The sequence below is a fragment of the Polistes canadensis genome, unplaced genomic scaffold, assembly GCF_001313835.1.
Source record: "Polistes canadensis isolate GaletaPanama2010 unplaced genomic scaffold, ASM131383v1 scaffold_130, whole genome shotgun sequence".
Lineage (NCBI taxonomy): Eukaryota > Metazoa > Arthropoda > Insecta > Hymenoptera > Vespidae > Polistes > Polistes canadensis.
The window spans coordinates 36,558-59,848 of record NW_014569677.1 but is presented as its reverse complement, the minus strand read 5'-3'; the positions used below and the strand labels follow the sequence as shown (position 1 = coordinate 59,848).

At 28.0% G+C, this 23,291-nt stretch overlaps 4 protein-coding genes across 11 annotated transcripts; 2 read left to right on the top strand and 2 right to left on the bottom strand.

The window, feature by feature from the left end:
* Window positions 1-1,437: 1,437 nt before the first annotated feature.
* Window positions 1,438-7,294, bottom strand: LOC106788234. 4 transcript variants are annotated; one of them, XM_014751318.1, is made up of 9 exons: window positions 7,010-7,289; window positions 6,075-6,619; window positions 4,987-5,999; window positions 4,048-4,915; window positions 3,594-3,943; window positions 3,142-3,514; window positions 3,004-3,074; window positions 1,921-2,877; window positions 1,438-1,845 (listed from the first exon to the last, which is right to left on the bottom strand). In XM_014751318.1, exons 2-8 carry the CDS (start codon window positions 6,534-6,536, stop codon window positions 1,938-1,940), a joined length of 4,077 nt encoding a protein of 1,358 aa, XP_014606804.1. In that variant the 5' UTR covers window positions 6,537-6,619; window positions 7,010-7,289; the 3' UTR covers window positions 1,438-1,845; window positions 1,921-1,937. The 4 variants fall into 4 exon arrangements, with proteins under 4 accessions (XP_014606804.1, XP_014606806.1, XP_014606805.1 ...); XM_014751320.1 differs by having other exon boundaries at window positions 1,438-2,877; window positions 4,987-5,668; window positions 5,756-5,999; XM_014751319.1 differs by having other exon boundaries at window positions 1,438-2,877; window positions 3,004-3,071; window positions 7,010-7,294.
* Window positions 7,295-7,579: 285 nt separating this feature from the next.
* On the bottom strand, window positions 7,580-12,863 carry LOC106788235 (cyclin-G-associated kinase). The gene is made up of 7 exons (XM_014751321.1): window positions 12,614-12,863; window positions 11,826-11,887; window positions 11,157-11,742; window positions 10,289-11,076; window positions 9,491-10,210; window positions 8,126-9,244; window positions 7,580-7,980 (listed from the first exon to the last, which is right to left on the bottom strand). Exons 1-7 carry the CDS (start codon window positions 12,735-12,737, stop codon window positions 7,873-7,875), a joined length of 3,507 nt encoding a protein of 1,168 aa, XP_014606807.1. The 5' UTR covers window positions 12,738-12,863; the 3' UTR covers window positions 7,580-7,872.
* Window positions 12,864-13,260: 397 nt separating this feature from the next.
* On the top strand, window positions 13,261-14,814 carry LOC106788242 (cytochrome c oxidase assembly factor 6 homolog). 2 transcript variants are annotated; one of them, XR_001381879.1, is made up of 3 exons: window positions 13,261-13,514; window positions 14,384-14,525; window positions 14,611-14,814. XR_001381879.1 is itself a non-coding variant. In XM_014751334.1 (2 exons), exons 1-2 carry the CDS (start codon window positions 14,385-14,387, stop codon window positions 14,707-14,709), a joined length of 240 nt encoding a protein of 79 aa, XP_014606820.1. In that variant the 5' UTR covers window position 14,384; the 3' UTR covers window positions 14,710-14,808. The 2 variants fall into 2 exon arrangements, 1 of the variants encoding a protein (XP_014606820.1); XM_014751334.1 differs by lacking the exon at window positions 13,261-13,514 and having other exon boundaries at window positions 14,611-14,808.
* Window positions 14,815-14,983: 169 nt separating this feature from the next.
* LOC106788233 (cystathionine beta-synthase) lies at window positions 14,984-23,245 on the top strand. 4 transcript variants are annotated; one of them, XR_001381877.1, is made up of 11 exons: window positions 14,984-15,301; window positions 15,421-16,307; window positions 16,405-17,167; window positions 17,257-17,653; window positions 17,722-17,864; window positions 17,940-18,091; window positions 18,159-18,545; window positions 18,633-20,697; window positions 20,983-21,074; window positions 21,176-21,285; window positions 21,429-21,655. XR_001381877.1 is itself a non-coding variant. In XM_014751315.1 (7 exons), the coding sequence occupies exons 2-7, from the start codon at window positions 20,992-20,994 to the stop codon at window positions 23,041-23,043; spliced, it is 1,515 nt and encodes a 504-aa protein (XP_014606801.1). In that variant the 5' UTR covers window positions 20,579-20,697; window positions 20,983-20,991; the 3' UTR covers window positions 23,044-23,245. The 4 variants fall into 4 exon arrangements, 2 of the variants coding, with proteins under 2 accessions (XP_014606801.1, XP_014606802.1); XR_001381878.1 differs by lacking the exons at window positions 14,984-15,301; window positions 15,421-16,307 and having other exon boundaries at window positions 16,513-16,557; XM_014751315.1 differs by lacking the exons at window positions 14,984-15,301; window positions 15,421-16,307; window positions 16,405-17,167; ... (2 more) ...; window positions 17,940-18,091; window positions 18,159-18,545 and adding exons at window positions 21,891-22,144; window positions 22,234-22,504; window positions 22,597-23,245 and having other exon boundaries at window positions 20,579-20,697; window positions 21,429-21,778.
* Window positions 23,246-23,291: the final 46 nt, after the last annotated feature.

The window sequence follows — 23,291 nt, the reverse complement described above, 5'->3', positions numbered from 1 at the left end:
TACTTAGTATAATGGAGTATTTAAATATCATATTATTTAAGTGAAGTATTGGGCGGATACGACTACTCCTAAGGCCTCGCTCATGAATCCTTTAAAATTAATTTTTTTAATTTAATTTCGTACATACTCTCTGTAAATCTAACAATAAGTAAAAATATTCAAGCAAACAAATTTATCTCCTTTATTTAATTCAAAGGATATCTACATAAGGATGATGTTCACACATTAGTGTGTAATAATTTCTCAATTCCAATTATATTTCATATACAATTCCTGTAGAGAAGACCATATTGATACATATATCAGTGGTAGTAGTAGAAGTAATAAGTGCATATTAAAATAAAAAATAGCATGACATAGCATAAAAGTTCGTTCATAATCATAGTACAGATACTTTTTTACAGTAGATACTATATTAGACATTTGTCTTATCATATATATAGCATAATTATACGAAAGAGAATTGTTAATATATATTTTCCCGTAAAACAGTTTATATATTGCAAATATGTATTTTGGTCCTCATATCGTGTAATACATATATATCCTAATCTACATCACAATAAATTAATTTCAGATTCATTGCTTATATAATGTGCATAATATCTCAAATTAAATTATACTAATAATAATTTATAACACAATGCACACATATGAACAATATAAAAAAAAAGATCAATTAAAAAGAACTTATACAATATGTCATTGTATTATTAAAAATTATTAATTTATATTGCTTATTTTTGACTTGGAATAATTTCTTTAAAAAGTCACTGTGCTGTGATTGACTATAAATTATATTTTATTTAATTTTTATTATCAGATTTGTGTAGTAGTGACAGATGTACCAATAGACCTTCTCTATTTTAAATAAATATTATGCATTCTTCTAATACTCCATCAAAACATATATAATAAGTATATAACTCGTTGCAGCAAACACTTAACAATATTTTTTTACGCTATTGATCTACTGGCTGCATTGCTACCTTCTCAAAATTAGAGTAAAATTCTATAGTGATAATGTCTTGATCTTAAAATGTTTGGTGAAATGATTTCTTAGATATTTAATTTTTATGAATTATTTGATGATGTGGTATGACTAATTAAAGTCTCATTTGCCCTTGATTTTTATAATCAATAGGCACAATGATTGTAAGATTGATCATATATTTAGTAAGTGGTCATTCTACGCCGGCAGTCCATCAAGCAAGTCTCTCCTTTCTTCAATCACAAGAATTATTAAGGTGGCAGTATACAATTCAATTCAGCAAAATTCAATAGGACAGTATTTCTCAAATTTAATAAATGTTAATCTAAAGATTTTTACATTATTCTAATAAAATCAAAATTATATATATATCTGATGAGTTTAACACGATTTTATTTTAGGATTAAACATACTGCATTAAAATCATATAATTTTTTAACGTCATATATTATTTATTAATTATATTATTTTTATTATGACTACTATATTACTATTGAAAAACATTGTTTTTTTCTTTACATTGTGTCATTATACATGAGATGTTAGTTGAGAAATACTGTAATGCACGATATCTAATACCATTGCTATTAAAAGAGAGACTCAACCAGGGTGACGGTTAATGTAGAGTTAAAATGCCAACAAGAAAATATTTTAATGTTTGTGTACATACTACTTATGAAGACGTTTCTACTCAAGTTTATAGCACTTTTTATCAATTATATCTTATATTATCAATGTACATAACAAGAAATTTCTTTGTTTGCAAATTTTGCTTTGTTATGCGACTCCTGACACGGCCTACTTTTTAGTCCTCCCGTAAACTGGCAGATTCTTCTATAAATTGACCTATAAATCTGATATTGCTTAAATCAATCAATGCCCCTCAGAGGCAACGATCTTCAAAGCTTGGTGCTTTCAAAATCTCTTACCATTAAATTTCAATCTATCAAGGAGGATGTAAATCGCGATGATGAGCTCTGGCACTTAAAATCGCTTTCAATTCTGACTCAAGTTGTTTTTTGGTTCGTTCGCTTACCGATCGACCTCCCACGATAGGTTGAGCAAATAATCTTGGCGACGGCAAATCTATCATTGACTTGCCACTATCTCGATTTTCGTGACTTCTAGCACGGCGTATAGGTTTCTTAACAGGTATAACTTCTTCCTGATCTTTATTTTCATCTTCTGGGCATTCAATGGAAAGTGTTGTTTCCTGATTTAATGTGTACGTTGAACCACCACTTATAGCTTCTGATGATCTTGTTACATCCATAGTTCCAGAACCCCATTCACGAGATAACTTACGTCCTATAGCAGATGTTAATTCGCTATTTGGCAATAACAATGCAGCACCTTTCGAGGTATAATGAATAGACGAATGTGGTGGTCTTAGAGTAGCAAATACTGGAAAAGATTGACCCCGCTTTGCTGGGCTTCGGGAATACTTGGGCGTTGGTATTCCACCTACAGATTCACCTTTCATAGAAGGAGTACCACCACTAGCCGAGTCACTTTTTGTTGACATCAAAGGTCTTAATGTTGCACTACCACCAAAATGAGATCCAAGATGCGGTGGTGGAGAACCACCGTCACCGTGACTCAATCTACGACCTACAGTTTCCAATGGACTTCTAGCTCTAAGATTAGTGCTACTAAGGGTAAACTCCCTTGGTTTCATCGTCGTTTCAAGATTGACAGGTGATAATCCAAGTTGAGAACTATACAAATTAGTAGAACTTCTACTTTTTTCTGATCTCCTAGGGCTACGCATCAATGGACTTTTACTTCTACTTCTTTCTTTTCCCTTTGGTACTTTTTCTTCTTTTACTACTTTTGTTGTTTCTGGTTCTTCGTGTACGATTTCTATTTTTTCTTCTTGTTGTACTCTATTTAAAAAATGAAAAAAGAAACGAAGCGAATAAGATGATTCAATTTTTGTTTAAATCCGTAATTAAGGTATTCCTACTTAATAGAATAAAACTAATAATATAATTCAAATAGAGTTTAAATACCTTCGTATTTCTTGTATCATTTCAAAAAACTGAGCTTTACTTTTACGCCGTCTACGTTGTTCGTGTTCCTTCTGGAACAGGGATACTTAGTAGATATATAAAAATAAAACAGAAGTATTTGTAAAAGTTAGAACTTACTCGTTTCACACTTTTTTGAAAAAGAGAAGCAATTTGTCCTTGTCTAACAGTATGTACTAATTCTCTTGCAGCATGATGCGGTGAAACCAGTTCTACGCAATTAATAAACCTATACAGCTTTTGTGAAAAAAACATTACATTACGACTACGCCAAATGGAATTTTCTGATCTATGCCTTAGTCTTGGTAATGTATATTTATAGAATAGATGTTCTCCAGCAAGAATAATAGCTCCTAATACAACACCCATTCCCAAAAGACAAAATACACCAGCTACAGAAGCCACCCCTAATGGTCGAGGTTGGCCACCTTGTTCAGGTTCTAGTCCTGTATCCATACCTTCCCGACCATGGATGCAAGGTAGTCCACCGTACCTATAAATTTATCAAATATAAATAAGATCTCATCAATCCTTCTATTATAATTGATATTAGAATAAATTTTAATAGATACCATTTTTCTTGTAAAATATCTAATAATCCATTACTAGTATAATTTGCTATAACTTTAGAAATGCTCTCCTTAAGAGGATGGCCCTTTGTAAGAGCAACAGCATATGTGTCTTCATTGATAGTGTCACCAATTTTTTGCAAACGACAACCATCGTCAGTCGCACGATAATAATCCAAAATAGGTGTGTCTGCGATGAGTATATCTAAACTATCATTCCTTAATCTTTCAACACCTTCGGCAACATCTGATAATGAATAACGTGCCATATGCGACCATAGTTGAGGATTCGCTCTCTGTACATAATATTCAGCTGCGGATGCTCTGGGTGCACCTACTCTTTGTGATAATAACTGTAATTATAAAACATTTTATTGAATTAATTACAAACGAAAACATTCTTGCCCTTGTTAGAAGATATCTTTATGCAATTGTACAAATTATTTTAAATACTCACACTTTTATCGTGATAATTGCTGACTGCAGAGTGAAAGAAAAGGCCCGCAATAAGAGCAGCTATATTAGCTGTGTATGAAGCTACAAAGATGACAGAAAATCCTCCCCAAATATTGATCAAAAACTTATTAGGCCATGATTTTGGAGCTTTAAAAGCTACCAGATGACCACATAAAAGTCCCCACATTACCCAAAGGGCAGAAGCTATTGAAAAATTCTTGCTTCGTTGTCTACCCCATGGATTAAGACCAAACGGACTTAACCACTCATAGATTGCTACTGCTATTGCAGTAAAGTTTAACGAAGTGAATACGGCAATCCATAATTCTGTACTGAATGGAAAAAGGAATGCAAACAAGGGTATCTCCGATTTTAATTTTGGGGCTGTAAGAAAACTAACACCACTAAAAAAATATGGTGTAGTAAAGTCTACTGCTTCTGCTCTATGAGCTGATACACTCATTGCTGCAAAAGCCAATTGTGCACGTCCAGAAACTAATTCTCCCATTATACCATTCCATGTACCACTTCTGCCATTCCTTTTTCCAAACAGACCGTCGTGAGCAACATACAAATCGAAACGAAATCCCAATTCACGTGCCACCAAGGACATCAAATCTATGCTTAATCCATAACAACACATGATGGTGTTTCCATGACGACAAATTAACCCTCTTAAACAAAGTCCTTCTTGTAATTTTGTAGCCATAGTAAATGGTGAAGCTAGTGCAGTTACTATGCGGTATACTGGCATTCCAATACTTTCTCCACCTTGTTCAAGATAAGCTGGAACAATACCACCACCTGGCCAAATTATTGTATCAAGACGAACTTCCTTTCCTCCTTTGATAGTACCCACTTTGGTCCATCTATATAAAAGATTTTTATTTTAGATAAGTATTAAAATGTTAATAAAAAAAAAAAACAATATATTCTAAACCTTAATTGTGTCTTATTTCCAGGAAACCTCACTGCTTGCAAATTTAATAACTGAAACTCTGCTTTATCTTTAGAAATTTGACCCATTGATTTTCTTAATTTATGTGTTAATATTCTAGAAAAATTTTCCCTTACTTCACTTGTTAAAAATTTAGCATTTGGATGTGGAAAACATTCAGGAATAAAATGTTCTTTCAATTGAGATTCTCTAAGACGATTCATCTTTGGTTTTATGTCTGAGAGTGTTTCATCCAACGCTTGAGATGTCTCTCTTAATATTCTAGATAATAAGGTATCACCATTCATTACTTTTATACTGGAAGGTCTTAAGGCAAGCATTCCAACTGGCATGAAACTTTTAGAATTTAACTCCTTATCCATTATTCTAACTTCTTCATCATCAAAATTAAATATTTTTTCTTCCCGTTTAGTTATGGTCTTCTCATTTTGCCATTTATATTCTTGCAATCTATGTATATCATTTGTCAAACTTGGTAAAGAATTTAAAGGTAACTGATTTTCCGATATAAGGTTTATATTGCGTTCTAAGTTTTCTAATGGAGGAGAATTTCCGTTCGTTGCTATTGATGCTCTTGAACTATGCACGATATGTGAACTAATTATATTTGGTTCATTAGGTCTTAATTCTGCTCTGAGATCTAACCAGAGCCACAAAAATCTTCCTGAAAGCATTTCAAATTTGCTAGCTGCTGTAAGTATTCTTCTTGCGTTGTTTAAATCACAACCCATCACTACAATTCCACCAGTACCTCCTTCAGCAGCTACTCTTCTTAATCTCATTATCAAAGTTTTATCATTCGTTGGAAGATGAATGATTACTCTAGGTGTTAACACTGGTTGATTTGTTTGAAAAAGATGAGATACGGGAAGTAAAGTTGTATCAATCAATAGTGTAAATGCATGCCAATTAGCTCTGTGCATTAATGCAGCAGCTGCTGCACCAACTTCTTTAGAACTAGAACCTATACGACTTTCAAACGGACCATAATTACCCTATAATAAAGCATAAAGTAAATATACATTTTTACTGTTTGATACATGAAGTTTAAATAATGAAGAATTACTAACCTGACGAAGAAAATCACGATGAGCAAATGGTAACCATAAAGCTGGAAGATTCAAGGCAGTAGCAGCTGTAACAAGAAATCTAGCCGCTGAACCTCCACCCATTATAAGGCTCAACACTGTTTTTCCACCTTCGATGTCTGTGCAAAACTTATTTAATAATGATAAAGGATATGATAACGAATCTTTTAATGGTGTCATTCTTGCTTCGATATAAGATATTTCCATATCTGCCTGAGATGATGATTCTAATCTAGCTTCTTCCCATGATCTTTGGAAATCCATCTTATAGAGAGTTTGCGGCTGAGTTAGACATACCACTATACGCCATGATGAATAAGATGTTTTTAATCGAGCTTTTACAGCTCTGATAGACTTAGTAGCATCTGCTTTACTAAATATTAACAAGCTTGTTGAAAATCCCAAAAAAAGGAAAAATGCAATTCTTAAAGTTGACCCAGACATCTTTCTTAAAGGTTTTCAATAACTTCTCTGTATATTTGGTTTCTTAATTTCCTTGATCCACATTATTAAAAGAAGGCTCTAATCTATGGATACAAAATTGATTATTAATAAATATATTTGTATAATATTTTTTTTCTTTAATTTACTGTAATATTAAATATCATTGTTAGAGACTATACGTCGAATATATTTATATATAGTTTATTATTAGTTTATCACAAAAAGAAAAAAAAAGAAAAAAAAATACGATTAATTACAGAAGAAGTAAGTGAAAATAACATTGAAATTAATATTAGCATGCAATTTATAAAATAAAATGTAAGTTTTTATTTAAATATATATATATATATATATATACACATATATATTTAAATAATATAAAATTATACGTACAGAAAAATAAGATTTCTTGGTCTATATATTTCGTTACTTAACGAATTATAACTTAACGATCATAATCAGGGATACTTCACCTTTCGGGAGGAAGATCTGTATCCGTTTTTGGTGGAGGTTTTAGGAGTACACGAAAATTATTTCGTAAACGCCTCATAATAATTATTAACTAACTATATTTGCAACAAAATCGTCATAAAAGAATCTCAATTGGTCGGTATGGAAGACACGAACCGTCACTCTCTCTTTTCCGAATATCCTACCCTGTGCGTATCAGCCATTTTTGAGCAGCCCCTCCCTTTAAATTGCAACCCTATAGCGCACGCAAGCACTTCTACACACCCCTCCAATGTACATATTCTATAATAGGATGTGTGAACCAGTATGTGTGACATCACGTTCTTCTGATAACAAAATAAAAAAATGATTAATAATATAATTCTTTATATAGGATTTAATATAAAAAAAAAATTAATAAAATAAATGAAAGAGTTACTTTACGACAGTTCAACTCTTATTTATAATGACAAGTGACTGTTTTGAAGAATATTCTTACTTTGTAATTTAACTTACTTTTTGTAATTTTATGTATAGTTATTATTCCAATATTATAAATGGGAATAATAAATTACGAAACTTTGGGCGGAAAATATTTTTATATATTTCGAATCTTTTTAATTTATATTTGCCTTATATACATATATGTTAAATATTACATTAACTAGACTCCTAAAGGCTAGAAATAATGTAATTTTACACAGTATTTAATAAAATACTGATTTGATTTTGTTCTTGATCATAGCTAATACTTGGAATGCAATATAGAGTTATTTTACATTAAAATAAAACAATTGTAATATAATATACTTTTAGCTTGCTTTCTTTTTTTAAACTTATGACAGTAATAGAGATAAATTTGCACCCTTAACAACAATTTCAAGAATTAACTAAATAAGTTTTGTTGAGATGTATCATTTTCAAATGCGCTCCAAGCATTATTCAGTTCCATAAATATTAATTTTGCTATATTTTCATTTGCAGTTCCTGTTTGCTGCAATACAACAATAATAATTAATATATAATCATTAATTTATAAATAAAATAATTTAAAAAGTTATAATTATTTAGTTAATAAAATCTTAAAGAAACGGTAATATATTACGTAACATTAATAATATACTATGTGATATAAATACCTTATCAGGATGTACAGCCAAACATGCTTTTCTATATGCCTTTTTAACATCAGCAGCAGTAACTAATTGATGCATTTCATAACGCTGCCATCTTTCAGCTTCAGGCCACAAAACCGTATGTAACGAGCAAAGAAGAGCACGTAAATTTCCTTTTTTACCTTCAGTCCACTCTGCAATTTTCAAACTTTCTGGATCCATTGTTTTGGCTGCTTCTACTTTGCGCATTTGATTTATCGTTTTGGGACTATCCTTTTCTGCTTTTCGGGAGCTAAAAAAATTATATCCTTGACTACCAAGTAAGTCTTCAAATGCATCACCACTTGTTTTTGCTGATTTATTGCTGAATGCATTGGGATCATTGTTACTCGTGTCATTAGTTGTATTAGACTTATGCATACTAGGACTCGAATGAATGGGAGTACTAGCAGGAGCTGGGCTAGCAGATTGAGGAGTATTAGAATTTCTTGGTGTTCCATTCCAGCTAGATGTAAGACCTGCTCCTAGTGACCCAGCAAGATTTGCAAATGGATCTTTATTTTGTGCTGCAAAATTTGGTACACTTGCATTTCGTGGGAAATTTTCTTCGACATTTGGCATCTTTGATACATTTGATTTTGAATTTGTCAGACCTCCAAGAAAATTATTTGAGGAGGTGTCACTCAAAGGGTCAAACAATATTTCAGTTGTTTCTTTAGTTACAGATTGGTTCTGATCAAAAAGTAGATTGCTCACATTAATGTTACTTTTACTAGTTTCCATTTTAACAGATTGATCATTTCCAAATAATAAGTCATTATGTACAGGGTCATTAATCGTAGGCAGGGAGTTTTTTGTTGTTTCTTGCTGAGTAAACACGCCAAATCCTCCCAAGAGATCATTTTCGTTTTGACTAGAACTAGAGAATATATCAAATCCTGGATCCATAGCAGGAGTAAGATTAGGATTATTAACAGTATTGCTATCTGAAAATCCTAGATTTAATAAGTCAGCTTCTTGAAGTATATCTTCCTTTTTATCTTCTTTTTCTTGTACAGTATTTTGTATTAAGGATATTTCCTCTTGCACCATATTATCAGTTGCTGTTTCAGGCACAGGCTCTGGTGTATCATTATTTTCAGTCTAAAGTGCATAAAATACTTTTTAATAGAAAAATCTTCACATATATATTTATGTTATATTATAGTTACTTTTTTAGTTAAACTCTTAAGCTACACACTAAATAAAATTAAAAAAAAAAAATAAATTATACTCAGAATATTTTATTAAGATTTGGTTATAAGAGAGCTTAGAATATTCTACATATTTATTATTTTTAATACTCCTTATTCTTGAAATTTAAAAAAAGAAAATAAAATAAACCTTTACCTTTTCTAAAGTAGTTCTAAAATTCTCTAATGTTTCTTCCATCTCCAATGTTGATCCAAATAAAGGATCAGGTACAAGTTTGGAACTTTCTTCTGCTTCCCATGGAGCTGGTACTCTAGATAACTTTGAGTTATTTTTGCCAAACATAACATTTAAAATAACACGAAATTTTCCTCCAATTTCTGGAACCTCATCTAAGTCCTGTTTATCAAATATCAAAGCATTTTCATTTAAAGACACGTAACCTGTATGAAAATGCAATGAAGCAATTTTAATTCCAATAACACGTCCAAGCTGTTGCCTTGCATGGAATAAAACAATTGTAACATCTCCACGAACTGTAGCGTCTCCTATTATTATGCATATTTTTCCTTCCACCATACTAAATAATCTCATTTCTTCGTATATTTGTCGTTTAGTCGAAAAAACTTGTGCACCATTGCTATAAATCTCAATGTAAGGCCTACAACCATCTTTTGCTCTTGTAAATAATGGTACTGGCTGTATTACAAGAGAACGAAGTATTAAAGGTTTAATATGAGGAAGAGTACCATTGCTAAGAAAAGTCATATAATTAATACAGCGCAATTCTGATGGTTGTAATTGTGGGGGTAAACAGCGTCTTGTTGTAAATAATGCTATTGCCTCTTCGCTAGAAAATAAAGCTTTAGCATAAATCAAAAGAGCACATGCTACTGTAGCACTTGCATGATATCCATCCTGTAAATTAAAAATTTCTGTATAATAAATACTATAAATAATTTAGAAAGTAATAAATAATTTAAAAAATATACTCACTGTGCAATACAAAACTACAATACGATTAAAATCAGCATTCAAATATCTATATATATCTTGACAAATTTGGTATAATGCAGACAATAAAGGAGCAGTAGAGTCTGCAGATGCATAAGCAAATGAACAATCTATATGTCTCCCAGGTAATCTAGAAACACTTGGTCGTCCACGAGATAAATTATATAACTGTATACGAGTTGGTGGTGGATGCCGCGACTGAAGGAAATTCCTTACATCTTCTACATGATTTGCCCTATATGCAGATTCTATACCGTCAGCTGGATATGGCATTATTAATATACGTGACGTTAAATAACTAGCATCCAATTCAGTTCTTGCCATACTTTGTTGTACAGTATGCATCACTTTGCTGGAAGTATCTTTTATATTGCGTAATAAACTACCCGCACCACCTTTTAATGAACTAAATAGGCCGACTGGCTGTGCTACAACTGCTGATTTAACTGCAGATTGTTGAGTTGGAACAGGCCTGGGAGGTGGCATTGTTGCTGTAGAAACTGGTCTTGGTGGCGGTGACTGTGTATTAGAAGGTGGTGTAGGTCTTGGTGGTGGAGGAGGTTTAGTTACAATTTCCACATTTGGAGGTTCTCTAAGATCAATATCATTTGATTCTCCAATTGATGCAAGTCGTTCTAATAATGTGGCTGTTGTAAGTCTTTGCACTGGCGATACATTCAAACACAATTTTATTAATTCATGTATACATGATAACCGAAGATTAGGAGGTAATGGTGGATACTTGGCATTGAGAATCGCTAATTTATTACCTATAAATAAGACAAAATAAAAATTATTTAGAATGATTTCTTTTGTTGATCATATGAAGCAATAAACAACACAATCTCACCATCTGGAAAAGGATGTCGCAAAGTAACTAAAGAATAAAAAATACAACCAAGTGCCCAACAATCAACTGGTGGTCCTATAGGTTCATTATTCCATGTGTCCATCATTTCTGGGGCACGGTACATAGGTGTTGTACATTTCGCCATTTGATCCTCCAAAGTAGCACGTTTTTGGGCATTCCATGATGGATTTGGTAAGATTTGATTAGTTGTAGTACTTCCAAAGTCACATAATTTGATAATACCATCAGCTCCAATTAAAAAGTTTTCCAATTTAATATCACGATGTATAAATGGCTCAGGCTGTTGACTATGCATATGATGAACAGCTTTTGTTACTTGATAGGCAATTTTACATATTTGAGCAAGTGTTAATGAATTTGAAGCAACATTTCGAAGTAAATCGGCAAGGGTCCCACCAGGACATAATTCTGTGACTAGTAAATATTCAATATTCTTACTAGCTTCTTTTTCTAAACACTGTGCATACAAATATTGAATAATATTAGGGTGGCCTGACAATTTTTTTAATATTTCTATTTCCTGTATAATAGATTTGTTAGCATCTTCATCAGCTGCGATGAGTCTCTATTAACATAAAGCAAGTCTGATGAGTTTCAACAAGTAATTTCTTGTATCTTTGAATAAAATATTCTTGAAAAATATTTCACCTTAAGTGCATATTCCTTTCCTGTTGAAATATCTTCTACTGCAAACACCAAAGCCCATCCACCTGTTGATACGACGTTTGCCACAAATTATCTAAATATTCATAACGATACATAATCTCATTACAACAACTATACGTATAGAAATATATTTAACTTGCTTTATGTCAAGTATAAGATATACCAAGTATTAAGCATATATTCCTAAATATCTTGTATATAAATTATTCAATTTTTTTATCAATGCAACATATTGAACTCATTGTTTCTGTGTGTGTAATTGTGTGATATTTGTTAATTATAATTTAATAATACAAGCTTTCTCTCAAAGTTATTTTCCAAGTGAGTGCTTATATATTTATAAAAATTATTAATAAGCAGTATTATATATAGTATATGGTATATAAACGAAATATTTATTTTTAATTCTTTATAGTTTTCAAATATATCTATCATAGAAAATATGGAATATAAAGGAAAACAATATAAATTAATTAAATCGTATTAGAAAGTGAAAAATAGTATATAAAATACCAATTATATTTAAAAATGTGAAATAATGCATAGACATTTGCTTGATTAGATATGTCAAAACATATTTGACAGATGCCAGGTGGTTACATGTTAACAACTTAAAAGTCATACAGAATGATAAACGACATTATTATTTAAAATGACAATAAAAAAAAAGGAAAGAATTATATATGAATACAAATGAAAAAACAGTAGCACCTAGAATCATGATGAAATAAATAATTAATTCTAAAAGTAAAAGCATGCAACAAACTTACCTTCGGCAATTAATCTGTTAACTCGGAGTTTTACATTATTGATTTCCAAAATTTGGCCAACGTATTCATTAGTATTAGTTCCTCCATTTAAGTATCCTATAGCAGATCGTAAATAATCCGACATATTTATTTAAAATTCTTTTTGAATTATCCAAAAAGTTTACTTTTATTGTAATCGTGCGGATAACCGATGCCACCCAGCCATATTGGCTTCCCCACATAATCTACGTAGTCCACTATACGCATGCTTACGAAATTAAGCATCAGAAAGGTATTTAGAATTAGGTATTATGTTTTAAAATAAACTTTTTAAAATTCAAAATAAATTACTCGAAACTAACAATATTAATTTATAAATGTATTTTTTTTCTAAATTTATTTAAATATTTTTTTTTGTATGACTAGGCAATATTATTTTCAAAATAATTCGATAATCGTTCGATATATAGATCGGATTGCACGATTTCGATATAAATTAACACAATACGATTTTTATATATACATATAATATATTATATATATATATCTTTAAATACTACTTTTATCGTCGCATTACAATTCTTTAAATAATATTACTATATTCTTAATGATGCAATAAGTTATTTAATTATTTTTTTTAATTTTTAAATATTTGCATGTAGGTATTTAAACGCGTTATTTAAAAATGTCTACATTTCCCGCACAAAGTACATCATCTTAATTATATAGATAATTCGTATATTGTTCTAATAAAATTATAAAATTATAGTAATAGTAATTGTAAATATATATATTTTCATAATCTATGGTAAATAAAAATTCCGTTATTTATTGCTTAATCTAAAATAGAAATCAAGAATAGAAGATAGAACGTTATCAAGTGACATCAATTTTCATGTGCTCTTGTTGTATAGAAAAACAGGTTAGCTTATAATATATTTACACTATTCAACAAAAAATTCATTTACGACATCATAGATGTATATAAAAGATAATAAAAACAATTTAATTGTAACTTCATATTTGTTTCTCAAGCTCAGGTTAATCTCGTTAATTAATTGATTAACTGATGTGCATAACCTTAAGTACGTAATGTAGTCCCAGTAAAATTGTGTTTATTCACAGATTATTTCATTTATTTAAATTAATGTTGATTTAGTCTAAATTTTCTTTTTTCTCTATTTAAATCATTTTTAAATGCTAGATAAATTGATATAAAAAATAATTGACAATTTAAGTTATACATTTATCTGATCTAGTTTGAATAAAGTAAATTAAAATCGTGATAACATTTCGATTATTATCGTTAATCTTAATCATTAATTCAGTGTTTTATATATATTCTAATGTGCATGAAAATACTGTTTCATAAATTATTTATAAATTTGCATTCTTTATTTTGATATAATGATAGTATATTTATATATAGTTGCATATTTGTTAACTATTTTTAGTCACTCAAGGTTAAATATGTGCAAACGTTAAGAACATATTTAACTGATCATTTTTACTTGCATTTGATTTGAATGTTATCATTTTTATATCTAACTTTTACAATATATTAATTCATATATCATTATATTTATATCGATGTTTAATATTTATAATATAAGTGGGTGATTATTGATAAAAATAAATATTTATATACAGGCGAATCTTATAGGTAAGTATTTCACCTATAAATTTTTTCAATCATTTCATAAATATTCTTTTTTAAAAATTTACTTTAGGCATATTAATTTAATTACTAAGTTATAAGGATATAGTATTATATAAAATATTACTTTACAGAATGTCATTTCCAAATAAAGAAGACCGGTTTGTTTGTTGGAATCATAGAGATGAGTATTGGAAATGTTTAGATGAATCAAAATCAGAAACTGATTGCAATGAATTTAGAAAAAAATATGAACAATTTTGTCCTTCTCAATGGGTAAGTTCTTATAGTAGATAATTAAGATATATATTTCTTATTTCGTTTCTTTATCCATAATTTAAGATCAATTACTATTGATCAGGTGAAACATTTTGATCGTAAAAGGGAATATATAAAGTTTAAAGAACGTTTGGAGCTAGAAGGATATGTTCCAGAAGAAAAAAATCGGACATCTCTTTAATAGAACAATTATAATTTATACAAAAAAAATGTATCTATGTGTAATAAGTTTATTATTTATTTGTTACCATTTTCATAGCTCATAAAGATAATAAATAGATACTTATAAATATCTGTACATTTTATTAAATCATCCACTCATTTCTAACTATTATTATATATTATTTTTTGTGATATCTATCTACAAAATAATATTGTCTAACTTGATACGATTATTTTTAATTGATAATAAATAATAATTCTAATAAAGAGTATTTTTTTCCTATATTACAGGAGATGTCTCTAAATAAAAAGAAAATATTCTACAAATAAAAATTAGATATGTTAATAAAATGTGTCGCTGAATAATGAGTTTTTAATTTTCGAGAACAAAAAAATCATTCTGATAAATAGAATAGTGTAATAGCATTTATATTCTCTTTAATTTACATATATAAGGAGTGTACTGATCATTTTGAAAAATAAAATTATTAGCAAAGTCTCCAGTGCATGATTCATATATTAAAAGGAGTCAGGAATTGTATAATACAATGGATTTCTCTAATATACTTCAAGAGTTACAGATATGCAAAGAAAATGTCCCTACTTATAAAGTTAGTACTTGTATTATATTTTCTTAATAATTTATTTACATTATATACAATTTGTTAATAAAATTAATAAAAAATATTAGAATACTATATTAATAAGAATATTTAATTTTTTATTTCAGAAATTAATAACACTTAATTATTTATTAAAGAATTCATCGAATAAAAAGAATACAGAAGAATGGCAATTAATATTATCAAATATAATGGAAGCATTGGCTAATAATCAAGATATAGGCAAAGAATGGGTTTTATTAGCATCTCATGCATTTTTCATATTACAATCAGCTCAATCTGATCCTGAATCACTGCAAAGATGTTTAACATATTTTTTAGAAGTACATTCCTCTGAATTATTTTTTAATAATAAGACATATAAAATAATTCATCTAGAATTGTTCAAGTTGATCATTATATATGGCTATTTACAAGTTAATCAGAAAAATATATATTCCAATAATATATTATGTATTATGTTCAACATTTTCTACCCTCATTGCACACGATATACCCCTTATTCATATTTTGCATACAAAATATTTAATATGTGGTTAAATGTATCAGTATACGTAGATTTTTGGAATACGAACACTTTATTAATAGAACAGCAGCTAGAAATGATTATATTTTCAAATTGGCATAATTCAATTAGTGAAATTAGTAAACGGAATACAACACACATTTTTAATATATATTTGAAAATAATGACAAAAAAATATAGTGGATTTTTGGAATATATATTTAATAGTGTTGATAATTTCTCATGGCAAAACGAAACAAAATATATCATATTAGCAGAAATTTTTTATATGTCAAAATGTAGAATTACAGAAATAATATCAGAAAATTTTTTATTGAACTTGAGTACTTCATTAACAAAAAATCACTTATGTCGTTGTGGTGCAAAACTTTATTTGAATATTCTAAACAGACTTACTGAAGAAGACTGGAAAAAATCATTCAGTACTGTTATAAAATATCTCATTTGTCAATGGGACATAGGACCGAAGTAAATATATTAAATATATGATATATTACCGTTTTAATGTATACTATTTTAATAACTATTTATTTTCCATTGAAATTTAATTTATAATGTATTTCAGACAAAATTATAATGCACTTAAATCGCTTTGTAAATATTGGCTTGAACCGACTATAGCAAAATACAAAAATATCATATTGCATTTATGGGAATTATGTAAGGATTTAGCAGCACCATGTTTTCATTCACACTTACAAAGGATTACTAGCGAAATGTATGTCACTTTTCCACAAGACATTGACATTATTTCTTATATACGTCACAAAAATGAAGTTATAAGATTAAATGGATTTGCAATTTACTGTTATCAATTCAGTAAATTACTGAATGAAGATCAAATTAATAACTCAATTATAATAAAACAATTTTTATGGTATAATGCAAATACCACATCAATATTCCTAAGAGATGAAATAACTAAATACTTTAAAATATTTTATACAAGCGCTTTAAAAATAAGTGAAAATGCTTATTATAATCAAACATGTGAGATAATGGATTGGCTACATACATTTTTATTAGACTGTTTTGAACCTGGTTCTAGTTATCAACGTAAAATTCTCGGTTTAAATTTATATAAAATTGTTCTTTCTGTAACTGATACATATTCTTGTAAACATCCAATTAAAAAAGAACATGATTCCCTTATTATATTTGATAACAAATGCGTAAAAAAAGATATAATGTGCAAATTTACAAATAAGACATTTTTATTGGTCCTTTTAAAGCTAATACAAAATAGTGCATTTGATATAAAACAAATATCAACTTACATTATTATCAATTATTTTGAGAAAGATGTTCTAACGAATATAGAAAAGAAAGTAAGAGCTTTGATTTGTTATTTAAGTTTTTTTTTAAACATTGTAATAAAATGTGATAATATTTTAATTTAATAATTATCTATTACTAGGTAATATTTAATGTGGCGATAAGACATTGTAATTCGTCAAAATTTTATGAAGTGGATAGTGGAGCAGCATTGATGAAAGTTTTTTCAACGTGGGAGCCTTTTAATACAGAGTTTATTACTGATAAATGTGAAGAAAGTGCTTTGTGCAATAGTTATTATGAATTCTTTTTATATGAAGCAAAAAAACAATTACTACAAATGAAAGAAGATATATTAAAAGCAATTGTTCATAATAGATCTTATTATGGTATCCTTACTGCCATGCTTAATATAAATTTTCAACGTGATCAGGAAAACTGTACACCTCCTTTAAATTTTATCAAAAAATTAATGGATTTCTTAGATGATGCTATAACTTTTTTCTTATCCATATTTTCATCAAAATCTACAACTACAAGTAATACGTTATAATTTTACATATTATAATGAAATAAGATCATTCGAATTTATATTTATATTTTTCAGAATATGCATCATCTTTCGAAGAAATGGGATTAGCAATTAATGATACAATTAAAACTAGCACAATAAATGATGATAATTATGACGATCTCATTCTATCACCTGCACATCAAGTTATTATATCTTGCATTTGGCTATCCTTGAAGGTATATTATTTTTAAATTAAGTTTTTATATATATTTATTTATAAAGTTAATTAACAAATTATATTTTCTCTGAAGATTTCTTGTGAAATAGCTAGCAATATAGGCAGTTGTATGTATTCTAATGAAATTACTTTACATGCAATTAAATTAATTACAATGGTATTGATGAAATGTCGGCATAGAGGAGCAATCGAAACTGCTGGAGTAGCTATTGGCAATTTAGTGAGGTATTTTATTCATTATAATTTGCTGCAATTTATGATATAACTGTTAATAATATATATGATATTTTAGATGTATAAGTAAACAAGATAGTTATGCTGAAACATTAAAGATGTATGTGAAAAATTTATTAGAAGATAAAACAATGAATACTTTGAATATAACTCGACGCGGTGCCGGATTTTCGTTGATGTTTCATAAAATTGTATCGAGTGATGCTCGTAAAGAAAGACCTCTTTTATGTTTTGCTATAGAAGAATTACTGTATTCTTTAGAAAACTCTTCTGAAACTCAATTTGAAAATATTGAGTATAAATATGATCTTCCATTAGTAAGACATTTACTTTTTTTACGTGCATTAGTAACCGATAAAGATTTACATGTACAATTAACATCATATATGGAACGTATTTCTTTAGTATGTTTCCGATATTTACGATCAGAAATTTGGCTAATCAGGTATACAATTACACATCATATGTTTTTTCTTAAAATCGTTATTATAATTAATAATATGAAATTAATATTAATAAATTGAATTTTCAGGAATGCTAGTCTTCAATTATTTGGTTCTTTAGTTCCACGTTTGGTAGGACAAAATATTGGTGGAACAACTTTAGATTTTGGAAATGGATATCATATTAATCATTTCGTCAGTCACTATCCAATCCTTACAAAACACATATCAGAACAGCTTCAGATTTTTTCACAATTATCAGAAAATTCTAACATCATATTACATGAGTATTCAAATATTGTACATATTCTTATACTACTTTCTAAGTTTTCAATTAGTGGTTGTGATTTCATTGATTATTTATCATATGATTTTGTAAAAGAACTGAAAAGTTGTTTAACCAAACTTCTGGCTAATCCTATAGAATATGTTAGACTACTTACTGCAAAAACATATGCAGCTTTAACTGCATTTTCATGCATTAAATCGGAAATCGAAATATTGAAATTAAATATTTCATTAATGAAAAATGTTAATATGATACATGGACATTTACTTACTATAAAATATTTAAAAGAGAAATTTTTAGTCGAAGCAGAAAGCATAAATTCATGTGAAATAATGAAATCAACAATTCCTATTCCTGAAGGAAAATACATCAATGAATATAGAATCGAAAATATTATGAAGATCTGGAATAATAAGTTAAAATTTAAAAATAATGAACAAATATGCTATACTATAGAGTGCATGCTCATAGAATTATTTAATTTGAAATCATTTCCATTAAATATCGAATTATTTGATAAAATTATATTAGATAGTTTAAATGTATTACATATTGAAAAGATAAAACCGAGTTTTTATCAATTCACAGATATTCTAACATATTTATACGCAGATCATATTAAATCTACTAATACATTTAATTTGAAAGTCATTGATAAAATTATTCATTCTAAATATACAGATCAAACTATTAATTTTTTATCTCATTTGCATTATTTTACTCCAATTCTTAAAAATATATTACATATCTTACTATCTATAACTGATAATGGTAATGAATTAGTCATTAATGCAATGATCAAATTTATAATTACAACTTTTAAAAATTCACTGTTAAACGATATTTATGAATTAAAATTAGAAGAAGTAGCTCTGAATTTAATTACAAAACTTGATATGAATATTTCAATTATTAATGCATTGCACTTAAAACATATATTAATAGCAATATTTTGTAAAGATGAGAGTGTCATATATAAAATATTATCAACAATTTTTAATATGAGTCTTAGCGACAATGAATATGTACAAAATGAAGTATTTGAATGTCTTCAATTTTTTGTTCAACGTTTTTCGGAAGTAGAATATAAAAACAAATTGTTAATGATGCATTGTTGTCTTATATTATTGAAGAATCATATTTATGAGATACGTGATTCAGTTAGTACAATTGTACAAAATCATATTTTATCTAGTATCTATGATGATAAAATGATGTGTGAACACAATGAAATTATATATCAACAACTACTCTTAGAAATAGTGTATTATATATCGTCATCTAATTATTTTTATCTAAATGATAACATAGAATTTATAAGACAGTTCATAGGTCTTGATAAATTTCATAACAAGCAATCTTCATCAGTTAAAAATCCATTTGATCATGACCATAATACTTACAAAGAAGAAACTAAGTTTATAAACATACTTTACTTTTATATTCAATCTAATACAAAATATTATTGTATGATAAAATACGAAAAAAATAATGAAAATTATATCGATGTGTCACGTATCATTGAAAGTAAATATCAAATTTTAAAAATAACTGATCTTAATATTAATCTTATACAAAATTTGTTAGCTATTGAAGATGAAGAGTATCTATTTAAGAAGCAAGAAATTTTAATCCAAGAGTGCAAGAATAAAAACAAATAACATAAAATGTATATATGAAAAGCGTTATTTTACAAAGTTTAAGAACATTATATATTATTATTTTAAATTCTCAATAAAAAAAAAATTGTTTATCATTTCCAAAAAAAAATAATTTTCAAGTGTTGGTAGAATAGATTATATATTAAGTAATTGGCAGCACTGACGTTATTCAGAATAAGGCAGTTACAGAACCAGTAAAACGTGGTAAATTGAATTTTAATTTTTCATTTTTCTTTTTATATTATATCCAAGTTTTATTTTTATTATAACTGTATGACATTATTGTAATTTAAAAGTTAATTAATACGGTATTATATTTTGTTAAAATAATAAAAAGGAGAATTGTATATATGCATGTAATTAAATAAAAATTTCTTCTTTTGTAAAAACTAAATTTGATGTAAAGTTTTGTTTATTTAAATTGTTATATATCAAATTATAAGTATAGACATTATAATGGATTAAATAAATTTATCTATGCATAAATAGAGATTTGTGATGGAGCAAAAACGTCCTAACCGGTTAAGTCATTGCATATGGAAGGCAAATGCAACAGATACTCCTCATACAGTAAGACAAAAGTACGTACATATTTAAATACTTTTATTCATTAGTTATATATGTTAATTTAAACTTCTTTTTATATAATAATTATAATTTTAAAAATGCTATAAATTTATAGACCTTCAAATCGTGATAATATATTGCCTAACATTTTGGAAGCTATTGGTCAAACTCCTTTAGTACGTTTGAATAACATTCCTCAATCACATGGACTAGAATGTGAAATATGTAAGTATTCACATTTCATACGCACAAATGATTTATTAGGAATACGCATAAGTAAAACATAACTTAATATAACATAATCTATATTCTAATTAAACCCTTAGTATATTGAAATTATTATGAAATATTTAATTATTATATTTTAGTTGCAAAATGTGAATTTATGAATCCTGGCGGTTCTGTGAAAGACAGAATTGCTTATAGAATGATCCAAGATGCAGAAGAAAAAGGAATATTGAAGCCAGGTTCTACTATAATTGAACCGACTAGTGGTAACACGGGGATCGGTTTAGCAATGGTTGCAGCTGTTAAAGGATATAGATGTATTATTGTTATGCCAGAAAAAATGTCGAATGAAAAAGTACAAACTCTACGTGCACTTGGAGCCGAAATAATCAGAACACCAACAGAAGCAGCTTGGGATAGTCCTGAAAGTCATATTAGTATTGCTCAAAAAATACAAAAAGAAATTCCTGATAGTGTTATTCTTGATCAAGTAAGTTTAAAATATTACTATTAAAAAAACGTTAATATATTTTTGACATCTATGTGTTGAAAGATAAATTATTAAAAAATTCAATAAATAAGTATATTATTCATATATATAGTATACGAATAGTGGGAATCCTCTGGCTCATTATGATCAGACAGCGTTGGAAATTTGGAAACAATGTGATGGAAAGTTAGATTATGTCATAATTGGTGCAGGTACAGGAGGAACTGTCACTGGCATTGGACGCAAATTGAAAGAATTACATCCTGAAGTAAAAATCATTGCAGTTGATCCTATTGGTAGTATTCTTGCACTTCCATTAGAGTTAAATAAGGATGATATTAGTTTTTATGAAGTAGAAGGAATTGGGTATGTTGTTTATAAAATTATTACAAATTTTGTATATCAATATTCATAAATTTTATAAATGTTTTACTAAAGTAATTTCTTTTTTTAAGATATGACTTTCTACCTACTGTGTTGGACCGTAGTGTGGTAGATAAATGGATAAAAGTTAATGACTGTGAATCACTAAATGCAGCACGTATGCTTATCAAACAGGAAGGATTATTATGTGGAGGTAGTAGTGGTTCTGCTCTGTCTGCATTTTTAAAAATTGCAAAAGATATCCCTGCAAAAAAACGTGTTGTTGTTGTTCTACCTGACGGAATACGAAATTACATGACTAAGTTTGTGTCTGACAATTGGATGAAAATTAGAGGCTTCTTGGTAATACTTATTACCAATATTATGTTATTATGTTATAGATAGATTGCAACTTCAAATTTATTAATTTAAAGAAAATTTTTTTTATATTGCAGGACATACCATCAGATGAATCAAATAAATGGTGGTGCAACTATCCAATTTCAATTTTATCCATAGCTAAACCTCCTCTATTATACAAAACAGCAACATGTCAAGAAGCTATTCATATTCTTAAAACCACAAATTCAAATCTAGTTGTAATTATTGATAATGAAGAAAAAGTTAAAGGTGTTCTTACAATGCAAGTACTAATGAATAAGCTAGTATGTGATGAAATTAAACAAGCAGATTGTATAGAAACTATTATGATAAAACAATTCGTTAAAGTTATATCTACAATGACTCTCGTAAAACTTGCATTAATTCTTGAAAATGAAACTTATGCAGTTGTTGTAGATCATATAAACGATGATGCTTTGGTTGGAATTGTAAGTCATTCTGACATTGTTAATTTTATTTCTAACAAAGATAATATTATACAAACTAATGGACCCACATAATTTTGTGTTTATCGTTATTTTTATAATTTTATATTTTTTAAATTATAAATATAAATATTATAAAGAATTGTAAGCATATGTAAATTACGTTAAATAATATCATAGTAGAGTAAGAATTAGACGTCAGATCTGTATCGATGCTTGTAAATTACAAATTATTCTGTTATTTTTACTAAGTTGCAAAAGTTAATAAATCTATAAGTGACAATAAATTATAATGTTATATAATAATTACATATTTAATTTAA